Raw genomic sequence first — 17726 nt, 5'->3', positions numbered from 1 at the left:
TGCGGGAGTTGCTGGTTCGCGATTGACACTCAGGAGGCTGACAAGCTGCACCGCATATGCACACCTCACTCCCCACACACACCATCCCAGCCAACAAGATGGCAGCGAGGACACGTGGCCCTTGCGTTTCACAGATGCCAAGCTGGAGATCCCCCTGGATCCCCCGTGGAAGAGAAGAGGATGAACCTTTGCCCCGGCCCAGGAAGGAGGATGCCAGCCGCCACCATTCGTCGTACCTGGCGCAGGTGGCAGAGGCGGTCAGCGCCATGGGCAACCTAGTCTGGATTTGCCAGCATTGCCACAAGACAATGCATGACAAACTTAAGACAGCCAGTGTGAGTAGGCAGCACTAACCCCCGTCCCACACACCCGTTACCCACCCCCTCCAACCCGGACGGTGGCTGAACCCACACCTTGCACCACAGGCTGGTAACCATACTGGTGCCAAAGCCGGATGCCGGGCCACTTAGGCTAACACTGTCATTTACTGTTTTACCTCAGCCCCAGGAGAATGCCACGCACGACCACCGGGAGCGGGAGAAGACAGGAGGGGAACCGCTGGACCTGTGGCCCCTCACCATGGCAGAGCAGACGGTCATTGGTGTGGTCAGAGGCCCGGAGAAAAGGGAAGTCGCCGAAGTGGAGTTCGGTCGCGAGAGAGGAAGTGAGACCCCGTTTAATTGCGATTCCCCATGACACGTGTGTCAACTGCCCACCCAACACCACCCACACCCCCACACCATGCTCACCCGACACCTTCCCCACAACACCACACCCATCCCCACCCACAAATCCACCCCCACTACTCCCACCCCCCACTGGCCCATGGTCTAATTATGCATCCTGTCTTGTTTCTTGGAGGACATGCTGGGTGTGGGGCGGGCCCATCTGGCATCCCCTGCCCCCAGCTGGTGCCATAGCTGGAGCCTGTAGCCCCCCCCCCCCCGGAGCAGTGATGGGGAGGGCAGCTCTCCACCTGAGACTCAGGAGATCCCGGAGCTCAGGTCGGAGGATGACAATGACTTTCCGTCTCAGATGTCTCCAACACCCTCCACTATCCCAGAGACATTCACTTTGGTTGGGCACTTTAGTGAAGAGGCTTCTGGGACACTCTCTGGTGTGCACCGCACAGCTGCTCTGGTACACAGGTGGAGGTAGCAACACCCGAGGGGGTGGACGGTTGGAGGGCATGCCTACCCGAGGAACTCGCTGCCGTCCAGACGGGTCTCGGCTTCTGGAACAGAATGTCCCATCCATAGTGGAGATACAGTCACAGAGCCAGGGGCTACATGAATGGTTGTCGGCGAGCATCCGGTACTGCAGGTGCTGTTGGAGGTGTCCAACTGCGTGCAGGGGGTGGTGCCGACCATGCGTGCCACCCAGGCCAACACCACATGGGTGGCATCCGCGGTGGAGGCATTGGGGGCCAAGGCAGTGGCTATGGATCAGCATGTCCAAAACCTGGGGCATTTTGTGCTGAGGCCCAGGGCAGGATTGCCGACTCACAGGCAGCCATGTGCCAGAGCCACCTGGACATCGCCGCGGTGCTTCTGAGCATGGCCCAGTCACAGCAAGCCATGGCTGGGAACGTCGGTGCCATTGTGCAGGGGCTGGACAACATGGCACAGACACAGAGAGAGGTAACACAGTCCCAGAGGAAGATGGTGCATTCACTGGCTGATGTGACACAGACCCAGAAGTTGGTGGCACAGTTGCAGTGTGATGTGGTACAGTCCCAGACGGCGATGGTCCACTCCCTGTGTTCCATGGCCGCAAGTGTTCAGACCCTGGTCGAGAGCAGGGCGGACCTCCAGGACTGACTGTGTCAGGTGGCAGAGGATCCTCACCTGAAGGCCCCTCCAGAGCATTCCTGGCACCTGAACCGCATCTTCAGGAAGCCGAAGCACTGCTTGCTCACACCCCTGGTTGCTGCATGGTCGTTGTTGTAGCGGGTGTCTGTGTAAGTCTGTGGCCTCTGGATGATGTCATCAGCCACGACCGCAGCGGATAACCTCTGTCACCCAGGAGCCAATCCCCCCGAGCTTGGGGGACATCTCAAACATGTCAGGAAACGTCGGGTGTGCCAGGATGAAGGCATCGTGCACACTGCCCGGGTATCGGGCACAGACGTGTATGATGCACAGCTGATGGTCACATATCAGCTGCACGTTCATCGGATAGAACCCCTTTCAGCTGGCGGACAGCAGCCTGTCATTTGCATTAGCCCGTGGGGGAGCATGCAGCCCATCGATCACCCCCTGGACCCGGGACATCCCATCGATGATGGTGAACCCCGCCACCTGGGCAGCCTGGTGGGGTCGGTTCATATTGAAATGGATGATTGAGCCACCTGGGCATATAGGATTCTGTGACGACATCTGTGAGGTCCGTGAGATCCGGGACAGGTCCCCACTTGGCGACTGGAAGGACCCCATCACGTAGATGTTCAGGGTGATCATCACCTTGACGGCACCAGGAGCAGGTGTCCTCCCCCATACCCCTGCGTACCAGGTGTGCCATCATCTGGCAGATATGTCGCACTGTTTCTCTGCTCAGCCGGAGTCTTCGATATCATGCCCAGTCTGCCATGCTCTTGAATGACATGCGGTGCCAGTACACACGAGGCCTCATGTGGAGCCTCCATGGCATCTCCTCCTCGGCCTGTTGAGCGGCTCGCTCTCCATCCTGGGCAGCTGCCTCCTGTCCCTCTCGAGCACGCTCTGCTGCTGCACCCTTCACTGCTACAGTCTCCTCCTCCTCCTTCACCAGCGCCTGCTCTTACAGCCATAGGGCATCCTCCAGGGCTGCGGGATTAGCGGGAATGTTGAATTCCAACATCCATTGACTGCAGGGGGTGAAAGGCCGACATGTTGAACTGGTGCGTATTCCTGTGCCCAACCAGGTCCAATGGCCTATACAGTGGCGCTGGGTGGCACCGCAGGCTCTGCCCCCACATGTCTCCCCCTCCATTCCTGCATCCCTATCCCAGTCAGTGGCCGGCACCATGAGGGCCTCTGGACCTGGCGCCCCCACCTGATGCCATGGTACCATTGTCTGTCATTGCCCCTCAAGGGGTATGCACCGCTGCCTGCCTAGGGGCTACTGTGGGTGTTTCCCTGGGTGGGCCGCCGGTGGGTTGCGACCGGATGGGGGGAAGTGTTTGGTGGGGGGTGGGGGGGTGTGGGGAGTGCGCGTGGGGGGTTGGGGGCACCCATATGGCCTGTGTCATTCTGCAGAACCAGGGGCCAAGGTGGGTGGTCAATGAAGATGGCCGCGGCAATATCGGTCCGTGACTGGACACCGCCTCAGTCCCTTGGGGGGTCACACCATCCCTCCCCCAGTTCTGGCAGGCCCTCCCCAACCCAGTCAGCCGGGCCATCTCAGCCCGGCAGCCGCAGTCGCTCCTCTCTGTGTCCGACATCCTCTCTCTCTCCCTCAGCAACCACCACGCTGGTTTCACAATTTTTAAAAGCACGTACGCGACATTGGGAACTTGACCCATCGGAGGAGAGGAATCGCGGAGGCCACAGAGAATACCAGGTCAGGCCCACTAATGATATGCAAGTGGTGTTCGGTATGCATTGACGCCGCTGTCGAGGTGATGGAGAATCACAATTTCGCATCAACTCAGTGCCTGCCGTGATTTTGGCGACGGAACCTATTCTCCACCCAATTGCGTTTCGTGATTTTGGCATTGGCCAATGAAGAATCTTGCCCGTAAGTTTTAGAACCTACTTTACTGTGACCTACAAGTTAAGGAATAGATCGACCATTAACCCTGCTCCAAGGTGCCAATGGCAGGGGCACCCCACAGTCTAACTGTTTTAACTATTATTGATTGTTAACCTAATTCTGTATGCACACAGATTAAAGTTGTGCAGTGTTTGATTCAGGCTCCCAGTTGAAACCCTAGATTTGTTCACACTTATTCATATTCCTGTGGAATAAGTTGTTCCCCCTTAACATAAATAATTTACTGCAATTAAACATTGTTGACTAGGCCCAGCATTTATTGTCCATCCCTAATTTCCCTTGGCAAGGTGGTGCTGAGCTGCTTTCTTGAACCTTTGCAGCCCATGAGGTGTAGGGAGGTAGTTAGGGAGGTAGTTTCAGGATATCAACCAAGTGACAGTGAAGGAACGGCCAAGTGTTGCAGACTGTGCACATTCCAAAGCCCAGGACTACATGTAGAGGGAGGTACTTGAGGCAGCCGCCCCAGAGGAGCAATGGGGGAAGGTCAATGTCTAACACCTTTCAGCCCTAATGATCTGGGGGAGAGGAATTGTACAGATGGCCATATGACTCACATTGAATGTGTACAGTGAATATTACGCTTATAATTATTGTATTGAAGCCCCTCAGAATACAACTTGATCTATGAAGACAATTTAAATACCACTGCACCATTTGTAAAGGCCATTTTGAAATGTCTGTGATGTTTCTTTGGCTGTGTTGAAGAACCTCAGAGTGCCACAGGGTCAATGTAGAAAACCTAAATATTATTGCACTTTCTGTGAAGGTCATTTTGAAATGATTCAAATGTTCTTTCTGATATTTTGCAATTAACGTATATTTTTGTAAAAAAGGGAACTTCCAGATGTTCCCTATCTCCTTCAAGATAGTAATGTCCATGGGTTTGGAAAGGGCTGCCTGAGGAAGTCGTGCTTCCGACAGTTTTGCTAATTCGATTTAAAAGCACAAGTCAATACTGTAGTCCCAGAATCAGAAATCGAATCCAGCAAATAAAATCTGGAAAGGGTTATTGTAGCAGCTCAGGTTAATTCAATATTGTCAAATGCTGAGAGTAAACATCTGAGGTCAAGTTGAAAAATAGCACATTAACTGTGTGCGAGGATTTACTGAGAAAAATGCTTATGCCCCATTGACATTGAAGATGCATTTGTTTTGGACTGAACTACTGAAGGTGTGAAAGCTATCTGATTGCAGGTGATGATTCCAGCAGTAACCACAACATCACATTCATAGTGTATTGACAGGAAAGCAGAGAAGGATGTGAGGGACCTGAGGCTAAAGTTTGTATGTAAGGTTATTTTGGTTATAACCTAAAATGGTTCTTCCTGTTCTTATTCTGTATGGCTGATGACGATCAAGGTGCAATTCTCAATTGGAGAGTCTTTGTCACCAGTTTGACATCATCACACCCACCAACTGTGTGGGTCAAACATTCCTGCCCAGCTTCATATTGTAGATTTTGAGGGTGTTAGTAAGAGTCACTGAGATTGAGTGAGTTTCTCAAACTGTGTGAGGTTAAATCCATTCTCAATAAGCCGTGTTCCCAGCACCGGATCTCCGTATTCTCTGATTCTGTGGAATCAATAAGAAATAGATTATCAGCAAGTGGAATCCAACACCAGGTTTAGTCTTAAATTGGACGGAGACAATTCTCTTTCCTTTCTGCAAGCTGAACCTTGTGTAGTGATGAAGATGATGCAGTGTGTTCCCCTCATCCTGATGTTTAGCCAAGGTACAATATGCTGTTAATAATTTCCGACTCAGTCTGTGTCCACCTGCAAATTCTATTCTATACATAACTGGATTGACTGAATTGAGAACATGGATTTTAATGTGTTAAAATGAAGTATTGACCTGAATTTGTATAACTTCAATGGGAAAATGTAAAATGCTTATTGTTGATTCATATATTGTGAATGTTTAAAGAGAAAATTAACAGTACTGAGATGAAATGTTGGGATTATTTTAAATGGTTTATCATTGGGAGCTCACTATTTGTATGTAATTGATATTTGTTTATCAGTTATCCATAGTTCCCAATGGATTGTGAGGGTGTCCTGGGCTGTTAAGGCTGTGAGAGGATCGTGTGCAGAGATCTCGTGTACATTTGATTATCCCGCCAAATGCAGAAACCCACGGATTCTGTGGTCAAAGGGAGGTTTAAATCCTCGTACCCCTGGCGTTTCTGTTATCTACAATTCCGGAGATCCAGCCGGTGTAGACCCTGAATATAAAGGGAGAACTGAACTGAGGGGCAACTTGACAGAGAAGCAGTGCACCTTATTGATAAAGGACATCAGGAGGGAAGATGAAGGGAACTATTACATCACGCTGAAGTGCAGCACTCCCTGCAAGACTGAACAAAATCACTATCGCGACACTCCTGTCTCTCTCTCAATTGTGGGTAGGTTTTCCATTTATTTCTGAGGAGTTTTTATTCCGCTTTCTCAGTGAGCTGGGTGACGGTGTTACTGTTGGTGAATGTCAAATGTTTCAACGCCAGGGCTGGGACAATGAAACATATGCGAGGGTGTTAGGTCACTGACTTGAACAGGAGCAGGTTACTGACATTCCCGGTCATTCCCGGACTCTCGCAGTCATCCCCGGAGCTGCACAGTGACTGAGTGTAAATTTGGAAATGAGTTGGAACTGGACAGACCACCAGCAAACAATAATCCTGAACAGAGGCTGCAAATTGAGTGAAAATTCACAGTCTGAACGGGTGGAGGGACCTCACAGCCGTCAGTACATGGGAGGAATTCCGTCGCTATTACCCCCCTCCCCCTCCAGTGTCGGCTTAATAAACATAGATGCATCTCCTACATTTATATAGCGACTTCCATAACCCGGTCAAACTTACTCATTCCCGATGAGGTGTCACTGCCCTAATGTACTAAAACTCCCGGCAGTGGGATCTGAACCCACTTTTCAGTCCGAGAGGAGAGACCCACAAACTGAACCAGATCTTTGATTTTAAGGCTGGTTATCCTGGAGATCCCTTTGGCTGTGAATGTACTGGACACAGGCCCGGAAAGCGCTAACATCGAGTACAAAGTGCAATCATTAATTTACAACATCAAAACTTAATGTCATAACTTTGTTGTGAAGACTGGCTCCCTGTGAGATCCCTTTGGCTGTTAGTGCCCGCGATACAGATCCAGAAAATGGCAATATCTAATGTAAAGTTTAAAATCGGTTGAAAATGTCCAAACCTCCCTCATAAAGTAGAGAATTCAAAGTTAATTAAGTGTTTGAAAGGCAAGGATTAAGCAGCTGAATGAGGGAGAAAATAGTTCCCGGATAGACAAAGACTCAACCAATTATGTTCAACTATTTTGATCAACATAAATGAGGAAAGTAAAGAAAATAAACTGAGGGACAAATTAAAGGGAGTGTCTTAAAGGGAAAGTGCCTGAAACAAATGGCAATGAAAACACCAAACCAATGAGTGATTAGGGTGTCAATAAAGCATGCCAATCCTAGCGGTGCCCAACGGGCACGGAATGTCTCCAGGGTGACAGGGGCACCGCCTGTTCCCTCTCCATGGACGAGAGGCCGCCAATGCAGCCGGCTTCAAAGCGGGAAGATTGTCCTTCATTTTATCCCGTTTTCCCGTTAATTATCAGACTGTGCTGGTCAGGAAAAGCGCCTCAATTCCCAATCCTGGCAAAAAAAGCTAATCATTCACTGGCAACAGGATGAAACGAGGGGGAAGATTATTAACGGAGGGAACACACATATGTTCTGATTGAGTCGGAGGAATTGAGGGATTTACCTGTAACGGGTAACAATGCGAATGATAAGAGAATTGATTTATTCATGTACTGTGTTTCTCAGACTCTCTCATCGGTTTTGTCAATTGGTATTTTGAGTAACTCAGATTTTCGCTGCTCCTGACAGAGAAACCGTGGATCTCGGCCCCAGGACAGTTAATAGCTGGGAAACCAGCCCATCTGACCTGCTCACTCACCCAGAGTTGTTCCACTGCCAATTTTAAGCTGCAGTGGATTCGAGAACCGCCTTTACCTCCGATTCTACCAGACCCTGTAATTTCACAACTCATCAGGAACAGTCTGGATGATTCCTGGACGGTGTCATCAACTTACTCCTTCACCCCATCACTGGAAAACCCTGGGGAAATGCTGACCTGTAAACTTATCACAGCTGATGGACAGACAACTGGTCAAGATGCTGCTCGACTGGGTGTGCAGTGTAGGTATCTGCCCTGGATTCATCCAATCAGCATGTGGGTAAATATGAGAATATGTCTGTAACTCGCCTGGGAAACTGACCATTTGCAAACTGAGATTGAGAAATTTTATTTCTAAGTAAGGAGCCATGGTCCTGGGTTCGATTCCCGGCTCCAGTCACTGCCTGTGTGGAGTCTGCACTTTCTCCCTGTGTAACAGAATTTGCAGTGCTATTCGGCCATCGAATCTGCACCAGCTCTTGGAAAGAGCACCCTCCCCAAGCCCACACCTCCACCCGATCCCATAACCCAGTAACCCCACCCAATGCTAAGGGCAATTTTGGGCACTTATGGACAATTTAGCAGGGACCCAGTGATCAGGCTGCAGTGATTTTCAAACTGCCCTCAAGTCTACGATGGTATCTCATGGCCCTGTTAGGAGCACACGAGCTTCCCCCTTCATTGAGCTATCCAACTTTCCGCACACCCTCACATTTCTCCATCACTCTGCAAATGTTTCCTTTTTGAGAATTTATCCAATTATGAACAAATTCATTCATTATTTTTTTTTTAATTTGGAGCACAAAATTATTTTTTTCTCCAATTAATTGGCAATTTAGTGTGGCCAATCCACCTAACCTGCACATCTTTGGGTTGTGGGGTGTATGTGCCTGGGTTTCCTCCGTGAGTTCCCGTTCCATCCCACAAGTCCCGAAAGACGTGCTGTTAGGTGAATTGGACATTCTGAATTCTCTCTCTGTGTACCCGAACATGCCCCGGAATGTGGAGACTAGGGTATTTTCACAGTAACTTCATTGCAGTGTTAATGGAAGCCTACTTGTGACAATAATAAATATTATTATAATCCCTGATGTGGTGTAAATCGGTAAATAATGTGAACATTGGGCTGTGTGTGGAGCTGGCTGGGGTGTTAGCTATAACTGAGCTCCACACCAGGGTGGGAATAATGGGAGATGTAAGGACTCTCCATCTGGGGAGAATGATCTCTGGATGGTGGGTTCATTGAGCAGAGGCTCGGCCAAGCAGCGAGACAACTCATTGAAGTCAAGATGAGAAAAATGCCGAGTATTACATGTGCTCAAGCAATGGTCACCATTTGTTGCGAGTTTATTCAACAAGTTAAACACAATACCCGGAAAATGTTCTTCTTATGTTGTTATCGGTTTTATTTTAATCTTCACCAATCAACGTGTGTTTCAGATGCGCTCTGGAAGCTAATCATCAATTCTTCCATAGTTACAGTGGAAGGAAGTTCATTCTTATTGTATTGTAAATCTTTGGCGATCCTCCCGGCCAATGTGACATTGAGTCGACGTGGGGTAGAGATCAGCAACTCTTCCGCCAGTGATCTGAAGTTCTTCATTCATAACGTTAGTTCTGGAGACGAGGGGGAATATTGGTGCGTGGCTGCAAATAAACTGGGCACCGCCATGAGTTCCACCAACATTTCTGTGCAATGTAAGTGATGAGTGAACCTATTGGATACACTTGGGGGTGTCAGTAATGTCGATGCCCTGAATTGAAATGGGTGTTCTGTTCTCCAATGTAAACACACAGTCACCACGGGGATCAGGAATATTCCCAGAAAGATCAGGGACATTGGACAAAGTGGCTGATGGAATAAGCCACCCCCTTGGACAAGTGTTTCACATCGGGGTGTCCGCCACATGGTGGATGTGTGGTCAGTACCGAGACAGCAATTCATTCTGAGTGGCAAAGCGATCCTGCTGCTGAATGTGGAGGGATTTGGATCGATCAGCCAATCCTTACATTCAATCCACGAGGCTCTTTGAGTTGTTGCTCCGGCGGCTGAACTCTGCCCGGATGTTTCTTTTCAATCAGAAATGGACAATTTTACAACATTAAATAGAGAGAGTAAACTGGTTGAATGTTAGTGAGGTGTTCAGCAGAACTAACACATTCACTTCGGGAGTCTGGCTTCTCCAGAGGTTGTATCTCCAGGATAGCCCATGTTCCTGATTTATTAGAGATTAGGAAAACGTTCACTCTAAAAGATATCAAATGGATGTAATGTGATCGATTCATACGAAACACAAGGGCTCCGGGTTCAGCAATGGCTTGATTTCATACTGGAATAAAAGTCTCGATTTCAAATCCCTACATCCTCTTCCCCGGGGATCTCTGCAACCTCCCGCTGCCCCCAGAAACCTCCGAGATCTCTGCCCTCCTGGAGCTCTTGGAACGACCCAGAGTTTAATGGTGGGAACATTGGAGGCCAGGACTTCAGCCGCCGTGGCCGCAATATTTAAAATGCCAACTTGAGACATTCTCTCGAACTGTTCTCCTCCTTCGAGCCACTGGTAAAATCAGGCCGCTACCCTGTTGATGTCTGTAGAATCAGAGAATCCCTATAGTACAGAAGGAGGCCATTTGGCCTACCTTGTCTACACTTGCCCACAGAAAGAGCACCCTACCCCGTAATCCTGGACACGTAGTGTCAATATTTTGCACGGCCAAGATACGAACCTGCACCTCTTTGCGGAGTGTGGAAGGAAAGCGCAGCACCCAGAGCAAACCCACGCAGACACGGGGAGAATTTGCAAACTCCACAGTCACCCAAGGCCGAAATTGAATCCGGGTCCATGCACTGCGAGGCAGCAATGCTAACCACTCTGCCACTGTGCTGTCCTGTAAGACATCTCCTTATATGGCCGGTCTATTTACTAATATGCCTTTAGAATGATTTGTGATGTTTCATTATTTCAATGTCAGTTTGTAAATTGTTCCTGTAACTGGTGGGCACCGAGGGGGCAGTGTTCCAACATCACCCCATGGAATGGCATTTTCATTTGACTTTGTAAGATTCCTTTGAAGTTTGAGCCCTCAGGCTCTCAATGCCACCCCCCCCCCCCCCCCCCCCCTCCTTAGTCTATCTTTGATTCTTGGCTGTAATTAAAATAGCAGATTATTCTTTGTGACAAGCCTTTCGTCACCTCCTCCCGTAGGTCAATAGCACAAGTTGGATAGATTTACTTCATAATGTAACTTCATAAATGCATCCTGTCCTTTTGTTTCAGATAAACCCACAATAGTATCAGACCTGAATTGTACCCATTCCAAGAACGGAGTTTATTGTATCTGCCTTGTCAGAGCCAATCCCCCAGCAAACATCACATGGAATTTCGCTGGGAGAAACCTGACTGGGAATATTTCAGAAGTTGCAGTCCACTCCTGGCCAGTGGGTGGCCGCTTGGTGCAGAGTTCCCTGACACTGACTCTCCCAACTGAATCTGAAAATCGGATCTTGTGTGTTGCAGAGAATGAGCACGGTGTTAGTGTGAGAGAACACCAGCTCCACTCACCAGGTACACCCTTAATTACCCTGAACTTTAGCATGCTAATATGTTACTTAATATGCAAATGATTGGGAAGGTAAATGGAATGTTGTATTTTATTGCAAGGGGAATGGAATATGAAAGTAAGGATATTTCAGTAGTCATACAGCACATTGGTGAGACCAGATCATAGAATCATAGAATTTACAGTGTTTTACAGAATTTACAGAATCTGCAGCAGCCCTTGGAAAGAACACCCTACTTAAGCCCCATGCCTCAACCCTATCCCCTTTTACTCGTAACCCCGTAACCCCGTAACCCCGCCTAACCTTTTTGGATTCTAAGGGCAATTTAGAATGGCCAATCCACCTACCCTGCATATCTTTGGACTGTGGGAGGATACTGGAGAACCCGGAGGAAACCCACACAAACACAAGGAGAACGTGCAGACTCCACACAGACAGTGACCCAAACCGGGAACCGAACCTGGGCCCCAGGAGCTGTGAAGAAACTGTGCTAACCACTGTGCTATTGTGCTGCCCTGTGCAGCACATCTTCAGCACTGTATACAGTTTTGGTCTTCTAATGCAATGATATCCTTTTGTAAATAAGAAGTAGTTCAGAGAAGATTCACTCTGACTCTGGGGGTTATCCTCGGAGGGAAGGTTGACAGATTGGGTCTGTACCCATTGAAGGTTAGACCAATGAGAAGCGGAGCAGGCTTGATGAGCGGAACAGCCTCCTTTTACTCCTACATTCCTATGTTCAAAACATAAAGTCCTCAGGGGACCCCTTGTGAGAGAGACTGGCAGGAGGAGAAACGCTTTAGAAATTGAAGTATACTCCCGTTTTGAATGGGGATGAGGCAAATTATTTATTTTGAGGGTCGTGAATCTCTTCCCCAGAGAATCGTTGGAGACAGGGACAATGAATAATTATAAGGCAGACAGAGACATTGATTGACAAGGGAATCAAAGGGTATGGGGGGTGGGGAGGGGGGGGGTGGGGGGGGGGGTCAAGAAGGAAAGTTGGGCTGAGGGTACAATCACTTCAGCCAGTAACTGTTTGAGAGACTGAATGTCCTCCTCCTGTGTATGTTGACATGCTCTTGGATTACTGTAGACTGCTTTTGCCTTTCCTGACCAGCCACCAAGACATCTGTATTAATATTATTCCCATATATTGGAAAGATCATCATTTCTTGTCATTCTGGATCAAATCTGGTGTAACTTGAGGCTGGTTCAGGACTGGCCGCCATCTGACTTTCCTCAGAATAAATGTATTCACTGACATATCACATTGTTTGTTGTGAGTATAGGCAGGGGTGAGGACCAAACAGGAGGCGCCGCGATCTCTAACAATTGTTTATAATAATGGTGAATGTTATTTTTCTCTCTGATGAATGGGATTAAATAATCTCCTTGTAGTCTTACAGCAATAATAAACAACCAAGCTTTCTTTGATAATTTTAGAGTCATTTGGGAAAATTATCTTGCCAATCAAATTAGCAGCCACAGTTGTCATCCTCTTTGCTATCGTTGCCTTGGTGACCATAGACATGAATTCACACAGGTATGATAGATAATCACTCAAAGCCGTGACAGCATCAGACATTTCAAAAGCTTGTGTCTTTAGAATTTCAACCTATGGGATGCTATTGTTTGAAATAATGAAATATGGTTTGCACTGATCCTGAATCACAATGAAGATTGTGAAAGGAAGGGTTATGTGAGTTCAAGTGCTTCTTGGGGATATTAGGGGAATATCAGAGGACCATCAACATATGACACACACACATATGCTCAAACACACACACACACATGCAAATGCTCAAGCACACAAACGAACCTGAAGAGCCACCAGAATGTGGCGACTAGGGACTTTCCACAGTAACTTCATTTGCAGTGTTAATGTAAGCCTACTTGTGACAATAAAGATTATTATTGTACTTAAACACACACACTAACGCATGCACATACCCAAACACATAAACACACGCACATACTCAAGCACAAACACACATACAGTGGGCTAAACAGCTGGCTTGTAATGCAGAACAATTCCAGCAGCGCGGGTCCAATTCCCGTACCGGCCTCCCTGAACAGGTGCTGGAATGTGGCGACTAGGGGCTTTTCACAGTAATTTCATTGAAGCCTATTTGTGACAATAAGCGATTATTATTATACACCACAGACACAAACACAAGCACACACTTAAACACACATGCACACAAGCACACACTCAAAACACACATGCACAAACACACTCACAAGCACATACTCAAACACACACGCACACACAGACTCATCTTCAGCAATCTCCCTCTACTGGGCACTTCCATAATCACACACACTCAACTGGATTCTCCATTGGCTGACGCTGAACTCGGGAAATGCAATTAGGCAGAGTATAGGTTCCGACGCTAAAATCGCGGCAGGCGCCGATTTGCTGCCACACTGCAATTCTCTGTCACCTCGACAGCGGTGTCAATGCGGTATGGAACACACGTACAGTAAATACCGTTTGCATGTCATTAGCGGGCCTGACCCGGTTTTTCTCCGGGGCCTCTGTGATTCTCCGTCCTCGATGGGCCGAGTTCCCAACAGCACAGTTCTCTTGTGATTTTCTATATCATGAAACCGGTGACGTGGCTGCTGAGGGAGAGGTGGGGGGGGGGGGGGGGGGGGGGGATGCGGAAAGTGTCCCAACATCACCATAGGTTGCTGATAGTAGTGCTGCTGACCACGAGGCTTCTGCCAGGGCTGGGGGGAGTAACAGGGGGTGGCCAGAGGTGGACTGTGGGCTCGGGGTGGACGCGCACAGAACAGCAATGCCGTAGACGTCAAGGCGGCCATGCAGCTGCACACACCGCTAACAGCCCACTGTGAACTTAGGGCCATGGGTTGTATGTGTCCCCCAGGCCACCCCCCAAACTTGTCCCCAGCCGACCCAGCAGTTGTATGCACGTGCTCCAGCACAGCCAGTGCCATCTTGTTGGTTGGGATGAGTGTGTGTGGGGATAGCACAGTCGTTAGCATTGTTGCTTCACAGCACCAGGGTCCCAGGTTGGACTCCCGGCTTGGGTCACTGTCTGTGCAGAGTCTGCACGTTCTCCCTGTGTCTGCGTGGGTTTCCTCCGGGTGCTCCGGTTTCCTCTCACAAGTCCTAAAAGACGTTCTGTTAGGTGAATTTGACATTTGGAATACTCCCTCTGTGTGCCTGAACAGGCGCCGGAATGTGGTGACCAGGGGATTTTCACAGTAACTTCATTGCAGTGTTAATGAAATGAAATGAAATGTATGCCTACTTGTGACAATAGAGATTATTCTGTAATGTGTATATGCGGCTGCAGTTTGTCAGCCTCTTGAGTGTCAATCACGGACCGGGTGAATCCCATTGGAATCGATTGTGCTGCATGTGGTGGCAGTGCTATACGCCCCCCTCCCCCCAACCCCCACAGTTAAATCGATCCAGGTTCGGCACCAGTTTTGCTGTCATGGAAGTCCATGAATTCTGTGTCGGCCTCAACACTTAGGACCCGATTCTCACAAAAATGTTCAAAGATAATTTATGGCATGTTTTCAGGGAGTTTCCCGCCGGCTCTACCGGTGAGTTCCCCACCGTTATTCAATGGCACTTAGTCATTTTTTTTAGGCCCTGGGGAGTTTCTCATCGGTTTAGCCCACACTTAGAATTTTCTTTAGCACTGGGGAGCTGAACTCAGAGATCGGGCTGCCATTTTGAAAGGGTGGCCCTATCTCTAAGTGAGCTTGTGGGTCCCCACAGCCCCCACCCATAGGCAATATCCATGGACACGACCCCACACCCCACCAAGTGAGGACATCCCACTATGGGACCCCTGTGGGTCCCCCTCTTCAGTCCACCCATGCCCTCTTACAGCACCCTCTTCCTCCTAGAACACCTGCCCTGCACTCCCCCACACTTCAAACACCTCCTCCACCCTCATTTATGGCCATGGCCTCCCAAGCCCCCGGCCCTTAGCAGTGCCACCCTGGTACTCAGGCACCCTTGCACTGACACCCAGGCAATGCTCCCGCTGGCTTGGCAGTGCCATCCGGATACCTTGGCAGTGCCAAGATGGCAGTGCCAAGGTGGCAGCTGGGCAGTGTCAAGGTTCCCACGTTCCAGGAAGAGGGCCAGGGAACCACCCTGGACTTACCCTGACCACCCGGTGACTCCAGTGGCCCAGGAGACCCCTCGGATGCCATCCCGCCTTGTCCACATTTGTGTGGACCAACACTGATTGGCACCTGGCTGCAGCCTCCCTAGGGAAGCCAAAGATTCGAGGGAGGCCGCTGGATCCCACGCAGGTAGGTTGTATGTAGGCTTCCGACCTATTCCAGGAGTCATTCAGTCCCGCCCATTTGGGATTGGGTTCTGACTCCGACGTCTCGTGGGGCTTCGGAGAATCCCGGGATGCGCGGAGCCTGTCAGGTGGCTCATTGGAGGCCTTTCCCAGAATTCACCGGCCGCGATTTACGCAAGTTAGAGCACAACGTGGCCAGAGATTTGCGACCTTTGTCTCTGAAATGGCGAATCCCGGCCTCTGTCTCTCTTCCCCGCTCACACATACACAAACATACACATACAAGGCAAAATCACAGACATACACTCTCGATCTCTCCCCACCAATAAAAAAACAGACCCACCCTCAGCTAATTTCTCACTGTGTAAAAAAAATCTGTTTTCTTACGTTGCTTTTCATTCTGCGATCCAGCTGAAAATTGTTTTTTCCCTGCATTCCAGGAGCAAGCAGATGCCATTGACCGACTGACAGCTCTACGGGGTCATCCTGCAGTTTGATCCTCTATCTGGAATGTGGCCTGGAAGGGGCAGGGAGGGATCTCTCAGGATTTCCCAGAAGCTCAAGCCTAGCAAGATATATGGATCCCCCGCAGAAAAGGGAAGGATCCAAATTCACTGGAAAAGTGGCCATGGTCTAGTTAAAACATCATTGCACAGGTTCAACAAATCCTTGTTTTCAAAATCCTGCACTCTTCCTGATCTCTGTAACTTCCTCCAGCAACATCTACAACCCTCCCTATCTCTGAAACCTCCTCCAGCAACATCTACAACCCTCCCTATCTCTGAAACCTCCTCCAGCAACATCTACAACCCTCCCTATCTCTGAAACCTCCACCAGCAACATATTCAACCCTCCGTATCTCTGAAACCTCCTCCAGAGACCCCAACAACTCTCCCTATCTCTGAAACCTCCTCCAGCAACCCCTACATCCCTCCCTATTTCTGAAACCTCCATCAGCAACCCCTACATCCCCCCCTATCTCTGAAACCTCCACCAGCAACCCCTACAATCCTCCCTATTTCTGAAACCTCCTCCAGCAACCCCAATCCTGTCAATCTCTGAAACCTCCTTCAGCAACCCGTACAGCCCTCCCTATCTCTGTACCCTCCTCCAACCCATCTATTTATGTAACCTGCTCACACCTCTACAACTCGCCAGAACTCTCTAACCTCCTTGCGCCCCAACAACCCTCTCTCTAGCTTCCTTCAGCTACAACCCCCCCTATCTCTGTAACCTCCTGCAGACCCTAAAACCCTCCCTATCTATGAAATCTTTCAGACCTTAAACCCTTCCTTTATCTCTAACCTTCTCCAGCCCCCTCAACCCTCCCTCTCTGCAAGTGCATTCAGCCCCTATCTCTGTTGCCTCATCCAGCCGCTATGAACCTTCCTATTTCTGTAACTTCATTCAGCCCATATAACCCACCCATTTTCAGCAAACCCCTAGAGCCCCAACAACACTTACAATCTCTGTAAACCTCTCCAGTCCTGACAACTCTGTGTCTGTAAACTACTGCAGCCCCTATAGCCCTCCCTATCTCTGTAACCTCCACCAGCCCCTACAACCCTCCCTATGTCTGTAACCTCCACCAACCCCTACAACTCTCCCTATATCTTTCTAACTTCTAACCTCTTCCATTTGTCATTTCTGTCATTTCCCCTGTAGTGTGGAGTTTTTGACCACAGTTCATCGGTTATCTCACATGTACCTCATGGTTTTCGTGAATGTCAGATATTGAGATATACATTGTAAATGGTTTTATCTTCCTGGCATTGTAAAGTTTGTTTTTGTTGATTCAAAAGCCAAGAAATTGCGTGTATTTTTCCAAAAGTAGGTGTCTTCAATCTCAACCTTTATCTAAATTGAGCAAACTGTTATTGGTCCCTAATTGGACCCCCCAGTGCCAAATCAGATCTCCCCACCAGCTCGACCCCACCCCCCTCCCCCCCCAAAAAAAACATCCTGGGGTCTGGCCCAGGATCATAACACATGTGCCAATGTGACTTGATATATATGAACCAGTGACTGACTGATCAAATCTAACTGCAAGGGCCAAATCCTGTGATTAGCATCAGAGCAGTTCCAACTGATGCTAATCACAGGAAGCACACACTTCCCTGGCCAAAATCTGCTCTCTGAA

At 49.0% G+C, this 17726-nt stretch overlaps 1 protein-coding gene across 1 annotated transcript in view; it reads right to left on the bottom strand.

The window, feature by feature from the left end:
• Positions 1 to 12873, bottom strand: part of LOC119974276 (myelin-associated glycoprotein-like) — a 54619-nt gene extending 41746 nt beyond the window's left edge. The window contains exon 1 of the mRNA XM_038813048.1: positions 12693 to 12873. Coding sequence (XP_038668976.1) covers positions 12693 to 12873 — 181 coding nt within the window. The remainder of the gene's footprint in view (positions 1 to 12692) is intronic.
• Between the last annotated feature and the right edge of the window lie 4853 nt (positions 12874 to 17726).

Source organism: Scyliorhinus canicula, chromosome 12 (assembly GCF_902713615.1).
Source record: "Scyliorhinus canicula chromosome 12, sScyCan1.1, whole genome shotgun sequence".
In the NCBI taxonomy this organism is placed as follows: Eukaryota; Metazoa; Chordata; class Chondrichthyes; order Carcharhiniformes; family Scyliorhinidae; genus Scyliorhinus; species Scyliorhinus canicula.
This window is presented reverse-complemented; position numbering and strand designations above follow the sequence as displayed.